Source organism: Chrysochloris asiatica, unplaced genomic scaffold (assembly GCF_000296735.1).
Source record: "Chrysochloris asiatica unplaced genomic scaffold, ChrAsi1.0 scaffold00140, whole genome shotgun sequence".
Taxonomy (NCBI): domain Eukaryota; kingdom Metazoa; phylum Chordata; class Mammalia; order Afrosoricida; family Chrysochloridae; genus Chrysochloris; species Chrysochloris asiatica.
This window is the reverse complement of record NW_006408658.1, coordinates 4,716,416-4,724,534: the sequence shown is the minus strand read 5'-3', so window position 1 is coordinate 4,724,534 and position 8,119 is coordinate 4,716,416. Positions and strand designations below refer to the sequence as shown.

At 38.5% G+C, this 8,119-nt stretch overlaps 1 protein-coding gene across 1 annotated transcript; it reads left to right on the top strand.

The window, feature by feature from the left end:
- Positions 1 to 756: 756 nt before the first annotated feature.
- On the top strand, positions 757 to 1,689 carry LOC102823382 (olfactory receptor 51G2-like). The gene has a single exon (XM_006870231.1). It carries the CDS (start codon positions 757 to 759, stop codon positions 1,687 to 1,689), a length of 933 nt encoding a protein of 310 aa, XP_006870293.1.
- Positions 1,690 to 8,119: the final 6,430 nt, after the last annotated feature.

Sequence of the window (8,119 nt, the reverse complement as noted above, 5' to 3'; positions counted from 1 at the left end):
TCAGGGATGATATTAATATTTTCCATTTCTTTCAGTCACTAAATTTTCTTAATACCCATGCAGAGGAGTAATGAAAACTAAGAATAAGGGAGTCGTTTGTCAATTCTTACCTGCTCCTCAGGGAGTACGGTGGCTCCATATGATAAATACTGGACTGTGAACCACAAGGTCTATGGTTTGAGCGCTCCAGCCACTTCACAGGAGAAAGGTGAGACTTTCTGCTCCCACGAAGATTTAAAGCATCAGAAACCCTATGCAGCTTTTCTGAGTCAGAACCGATTTGATAACATTTTACAACTATCTGTTCTCTGATACTTTAATTTATTTAGCTAGTATTAGGTAGCCCTCTCACAGTACACATCTTTATATATAAAAGAATCCTAATCAGATTTTGACTTTGCAATGACTATTTCATGTCTTATTTACATTAGTCATACATGGGGAAAGCAAGCTGATAATATAAATTTTTTATGATTTGTTCTATCAATGTTTATTAGTGGTTTGAGTTTCTCGTTGACTCTTTGATAAGGAAGTGAACTGATTTTACATAGTTCCAAGCATAAACTCATGATACAGACTGATTTATTACAAAGATAATAGTGATGATGTGTTAATATAGATTCTACCACTCTAGGGGAGACTCCACGTTTCTACTACAAATTTTTCATTGGAAATGAAAATGGGGTTGATATGCTAATCCAGACTCTTACTGTGAAGAAAAGTGACGATTGACCTCTGTACTATAAATGAGACATCATGGTCTCTTTCAACAGCAGTACCAACAGACCCTTTCTTCTGACTGGTTTCCCTGGCCTGGAGGACTCACATCCAGTGATCTCAATTTTGTTTTGTGCACTTTACCTGATTGCCTTTCTAGGTAACAGTGCTATCTTGGTGGTTATCAGGGTTGAAGAGTCACTGCACGCACCCATGTACCTTTTTCTCTCCATGCTGGCTGCTAGTGACCTGGGGCTCTGTGCTTCCACCCTGCCCACTCTACTCCAGCTTTTCTGGTTCAATGTCCCTGAAATAGCGTTTGATGCCTGCCTCACCCAGATGTTCTTCATTCATGTTTTCTCCCTTATGGAATCAGGCATCCTGCTGGCCATGGCCTTTGACCGCTATGTGGCCATCTCCAACCCACTCAGGTATACTACTATTTTGACTAATGCCACCATTGCCAAGATAGGTGTGGGGATTTTGATGCGAGCTGTGGCTGTCATCTTTCCAGTACCCTTTCTTATTAAAAGGTTGGCGTTTTGTAAGTCTAATGTGCTGTCTCACTCATACTGTCTGCATCCTGATATAATCAAGCTTTCCTGTTCTGACTACCGCATCAATAGCATTTATGGTTTCGTCATCCTTCTTATCACTTTTGGATTGGACTCTGTACTCATCCTCCTCTCTTATTTGAAGATCCTGATCACTGTGTTGGGTATTGCCTCCCGGGAAGAACAATTCAAGGCGCTCAATACTTGTGTCTCTCACATCTGTGCTGTGCTGCTTGTCTATGTCCCCATGCTTGGAGTGTCTATTATCCATCGCTTTGGGAAGCATGCTCCAGCTGTGGTGCACATTATCATGGGCTATGTCTATTTATTAGTACCTCCCGTTCTCAATCCTGTTGTGTACTGCATTAAAACCCGGGAGATTCGCACCCGTATTCTGGGCAATCTACTGAAAATGTAGCAGAGAGGACTTGAGTAGCATTTACTTATTTCTGGAATAATCTCTATGCACTTAATTTGTACTTTGGGGAAAAAAAAAAAATTCTGTGTTCACAATTCTAATGCTCATGTTTCTCTCCCTTACTATTCTGTGAGTTCTTGGAAATAGAACCAAATTTTGTTACCTTTTTATTTCTTCAAGTAACGCACCTAAAGCAGATGTGGTGTAATTGTAGAAATGAAGAGTGAATTATGCACTCAAGGATACTGCTAACCACAAGGATGGTGGTCCAAACTAGCTGTTCCTTAGGAAACCTTGCAGGGGTGGGGAATATCCGTTCCATGAGTTGTATAAGGCTGTGAAATCAATTGGTGTGGCTCTGCTAAGGCAACTTCAGGCGGGACTAAAACTTCAATAAATCTAAGAGCTTTTTAAATACTTAAATAAATTCATATAAAATGATGTTATAAATATTCAAATGGCTCCTGTCAGAAAAAAAGTTCCTCACCCTTGCTATATAGTGTTGCTATGAGTTGAAGTCAACTTGATAGCACTTAACAATAACAAATGTACTAAAAAACCTACCAATAATCATTAGATCAGTGTATATATCAGAAGAGTTGTAAAGCGTGGAAATGCTATGACTTAACACTTTGTAGGCCATAATTTCATGCCTGATAAATGGTCTACAAGGATGCTTCTTCAAATATGTTGCTATTTTTTAAAAAAAAATTCTTTCTATTTCATTTTTTTCAGATTTCATTTGTTAGAATTTTTAATTTTGATTTTGCATTTCAACTTTATCCGACCATTTCAGCCAATATTTTTCTTTCTTGGACATTTACAGAAAGGGTTTTAAACATACAAAGTTGAGATAATAAGACAGTGAATGAAACAAACAAACAAAAAAAACCCAGAAAATATAAAACAGGTTAAAATGGAAGTTTAACTGGGATATTGGAATGCCAACTTGTACTCTTTGTCTGGTGTTTGTATTTACTAACCAGCATTCTGCTTATTTGTGAAAATATGTCACTACCAATAAATAAAAGTAGACTGCTTAGTCTTAGTGGCTGCATTCTGTTTAGTTGTACATTAAGTCACTATGGGTCGGCGACTAATAACAATAACCAAACAAATATCCTGTTTTGTTTTGTTTTTTAAATTGTGACCTGAGTGATAGTTTACATAGGAGAACATTGGCTTTACACCATCGTTTCATTGCAATGATTACAATCTCCTCTGTGCATAATCATTCAACAGTATTTGCTTCCATTCCCTCTTTGTTTGTTTTTTGTTGTTGTTTGGTTGTTTGGTGTTTTTTTGGGGGGTGAGTGGGAGATGTATACAGAAACACTCAGGAATATATAATAATTTAAATAAACAAAGGGCACATTCTGTCAGCCTGCTTCCTGGCCGCCAGCACCCAGTTCTTCTCTTTCCATGAGTATAGAGTCCTCAGCTGCTCCCTCTCTCCATGTCCTCATCTCTGCCTCCACCTCTGGTGTCGCTGCTTCTCTGGATAGGGTTGTGCACTCTGCTTGTGCTCTTCTTTGATGGTCCTAGGGTCCTCAGTTTCTGTACTGTAAGGTGAACTATACCCTGACCTTAACAGTTGTGACAGTCACAATTGATTAGGATAACAATTTCTCACTACTGAATCATAAGAATCATACCCCCATCTCTTTTCACCAGACCCATCCAGACAAAATGAAAACTATCCAGTGGGGACTCTACCTTCCTCCACACACTCTTAAACCAAACTCCCTCTTGAAAACTTGTTAGCCAGTCATTTGGTGCCTTTATCGCCTCCTCATTTTAGGTAGCCAATGTCAAAGTTGCCCGTCTCTATCTACCCTGTATACAGAGGGGATAGGATTGATACTTGATGTGAAGACTCCTTCCCTCTCACGTGGTATTTTGAGATACTACAACCATAAGTATAGGTCAAGTTCATCAAACTGTAGCAAATTACACTTGTTTCCTTTATCTTTTTTTTTTTTTTTAATTTTCCTCTAGTAGAGTTCTAGAGGAAGAGTTAAAAAAAAATTTTTTTTTTTGATAAAGGAAACAAGTGTAAATTGCTACATTTTGATGCACTTGACCTACATTTATGGTTGTAGTAGCTAGTTTTAGTGGTTACGAATAGGCTGTGAACCGCATAGTGGTTATGAATCAGTCTGCGAACTGCAAGGTCAGCAGTTTGAAATTACTAGCTGTTCTGTGGGAGAAAGATGAGGCTTTCTGCTCCTGTAAAGATTTACAGCCTTGAAACCAAAAGGTTGCTATGAGTTGGGACTGACTCCACGGCACATCACCACCACCACCAGTACTGTTCTGATTGTCAAACCATGGAGGCTAGGTCAAATGGGTACTATCTGCAAGTTTGGCATTCTTGTGGAACTCTCGTCACTTCATATCAGCTGGATGTTTCATTCTCAGCTCTAGCCCTTTGCGGCTATATCCTTGTCCATGGGCTCAGGAGTCCCCAGGTCTCATCACACTTTGGACCAAACAGCTCTTTCTCTTCTGTCTCTCATCTCCAGATCTATGGAACATGGTTGAACTCAGCCCATATTTTCATGGTTGCCTTTCCCCCTCTTCCACTCACCAGTAAACCAACATGGTTGCCAGCAAGCTTACATGCCTGCTCATGTTTTCCCTCTGAGTGTATGTCTTGGAGGGGGTTTTGTCCTGAGGGGACTTGATCGTTTGCCTTGGTGGATTCCTTTGCAAACAACTTGTTTGTTCTTGTAGTAGCCAAGAATACTGCCATTTTTGTTTTGGATTTTTTCCTACTTATTTTTCTTTGAAGATATATCTTGTATTAGCAGGTCTGGTTGTCTTTTCTAGAGGGAAAGTCCCACCTCAGAAGGTACTGGATGGGGCTCAGAATTTCACCTAAGGTCCTATACACTGCAAAGGGCTCCACAAGAAGCTTATTTCACTGGACAAGTTCTAGAACCCCTTTGAGTATTCAGTTATAGGCTGAAGACGGGCTTACAAGTTTTCAGTAATCGTGTCTCCCAATATTCCTTTCTATCACAGTCAAGTGTCTATTTTACAATAGTAGCAAAAGGAACCAATATTCATAAGTCAGTCAAGTATTTTAACATTAATTCCCCTCTTCAGACTATGCCTTGATCCCTGTAATCACAGAGCCCTGTTGTTCCATACATGACTATTTAACTCTGTCCCATTTAACCCATGCAAACCTGCCTCAGGGTTCCCCTATCATTCTTGTTCTTTGACCTTCCTCTCCCTTCTTGTATACTGCCCTCCCCAACACCCAAATTATAATGTATGATGTGTCCACCAACTACTCTGTGCTCTACCATCCCCTTCCTCCACTCCTCAATCCCCACCCCTACCCCCACTGGTAACCAACACAGATTTTTTTTTTTTCTCTCCTTTTAGTATGGGTATATTTTCTTAAGCATTTACAATAGAGAACTTATGCAACATTTGTCCTTTTGTGACTGACTGAGAATACAAGAAGGATGTTTACCTATGCTTTATTGACTACGTAAAGGCTTTTGATTGTGTGGGTCATGACAAACTATGGACAACATTGAGAAGTATGAGTATTCCAGAACACTTAATTGTACTTCTGAGAAATCTGTACCTGGATCAAGAGGCAGTTGTTCGAACAGAGCATGGGAACACTGAATGTTTTAAAATTGGGAAAGGTGTGTGACAGGGTTGTGTTCTTTCACCATACTTGTTCAATTTGTATGCTGAGCAAATAATACGAGAAGCTGGGTTCTATGAAGAAAAACGTGGCATCAGGATTGGTGGAAGACTCATTAACAACCTGCCATATGCAGATGATACAACCTTGCTTGCTGAAAGTGAAGAGGACTTGAAACATATACTTCTAAAGATCACAGAGCACAGCCTTCGATATGGATTACATCTCAATGTCAAGAAGACAAAAATCCTCAGCACTGGACCAATAAACAGCATTCTTATCAATGGAGAAGAGATTGAAGTTGTCAAGGACTTCATTCTTCTTGGATCAACTGTTAACACTCGAGGAAAAAGCAGTCAAGAGATCAGATGATGTATTGCATTGGGCAAATCTGCTGCACAGGAACTTTTTAAAGTATTGAAGAGCAGAGATGTCAGCTTGAGGACTAAGGTGCACCTGTCCCAAGTCATGGTATTTTCAATAACCTCATATGGATGCGAAAGCTGGACAGTGAATAAAGAAGATTGTAGAAGAATTGATGCCTTTGAGTTGTGGTGTTGGAGGAATATACTGAAAGTGCCATGGGCTGTCAAAAGAACCAATAGATCTGTTTTGGAAGAAGTACAACCAGAGTGCTCCTTGGAGGCCAAGATGACTAAGCTTCGTCTCTCCTACTTTGGACACATTGTCCGGAAAGAACAGTCGCTGGAGAAGGATGTCATGCTGGGTAAGGTGAAGGGTCAGAGAAAAAGAGGAAGACCCCTAACAAGATGGATTGGCCAGGTGGCATCATTGATGGCGTCAAGTGTGGCAGCGGTAGTGAGGTTGGCCCAGGATTGGACATTGTTTCTTTCTGCTGTGCATGGGGTCGCTATGAGTCGGTTTTGACTCGATGGCACCTGACAACAACAACAATTTTACTCAGCATAATGTCCTCAAGGTTCATCCATGTTATGTGGTGGTTTACTGCTTCCTTGGTATTCTTCAAGATAGCTTAATATTCTATTGTGTATATGCACCAAAGTGTGTTTATCCATTCTTCCACTGATGGACACTTAGGCCGTCTCCATCTTTCTGTTATTGTGAATAGTGTTGCTATGAACATTGGTGTGCATATATCTACTCGTGTTATGGCTCATATTTCTTGTGGATATATACTAAGTAGAGGAATTGCTGGATCATACAGTATTTCTATTTCTAACTTACTGAGGAAGCGCCATACTGTTTTCCAGAGTGGTTGTACCACTTTGCATGCCCACCAGCAATATAGGAGGATACCAGTCTGTTTACATCCTCACAAGCATTTATTGTCCTCTGCTTTTTTGAACTTTGCTGTTATTGCTCATGTGAGATGATATCTCATTGCTGTTTTGATTTACATATATGATCTGTTCCACAGGAGAAAGATGAGGCTTTCTGCTCCTGTAAAGACTTCTAGCCTCAGAAACCCTGTACAGGGTCGCTATGAGTCAGAACTGACTGCATGGCACATACAACAACAACAATGACTAATGTTTGTGAACATTTTTTCACATGTCTGTTGGCTGCCAAAATTTCTTCCTTGGTGAAGTATCTGTTCATGTACTTTGTCCATTTATTAATTGGATTATTTGTATTTTCTTGTAGAGATGTTGTAGTTTCCTATGGTTGGTTGTTTATGTGCCATGTAGTTGGTTACGACTCGTAGCAATCCTGTACAGGGTTTCTGAGGCTGTAAATCTTTATGGGAGCAGAAAGCCTCATCTATCTCCCATGAAACAGCTGGTAGTTTCAAACTGCTGACCTTGTGGTTTGCAGCCTGATTCATAAAAGTGATCAAAAACAGATTTGAACTTATACATATCATTACCACAATAACATTTTACGAAAATTTCCACATCTTAATCAACTCTATATATGTACAGCATATCACCTCTTTTCTACTTTTGTTTATAATATAAATAATTAATAATGATTTTATAACCAATTTTTAACTTTCCCATTACAAAGAAGAGCAGCAGAAAAGCAGAAATATTGACATTTGAAACTAACCAAAGCAAAAATGTCTCCAAATCTTGTACCTTATTATCTGCTAAAAATTGGAAATATCATTTAACCTTTGTGTATTTTAAGATACCCATCTATGCAATGAAAATCATATTTACCTTAAATGTTGGCATTGAAATTAACTTAGAAACATATTTACTAACATATTACCATGTTATAATAATAACGTTTACAAGTTTTTATTTACTTATTTATTTTAAGCTTCTTAAACTGATTCAGGGAATTTTACTGAACAAATATAGGTATAGACACAGGCTCCTAACAAACATTTTAATGTGGAAGTAGCTACTATTTTTAGGATCAACTGTGTAATCACAAAAGTTTCCTTCTTTCTAATTTGGCAAATACAAATTGTCTGTGTCTCCAGTTCATAGGTAATAGGGACAGACAAGGGAAAATAATATAGTCTGCTTGTTGGTTTGATAGAAATAATCCAATCTCTGCATGCTGCCTACTCCATTACATGTGTATGTGACTGAACAACATCAAATAATAAACAAGAATGGTGCCAGCAATAGTGAAAATTGACTATAATAATGGTTGATCTTTAAGTAAGTACTTCAAGAAATGTCATTAGCAAAATTAGTATTTTTATGAAAAGTTGAATTGGCCATAGAAAAATATGGGAAATATCTACATTTTTCCAAGGATAAATGTGATTTTCATTCCAATGAATATGCATTTATAATTTGTAATATGAATCATAATATTATT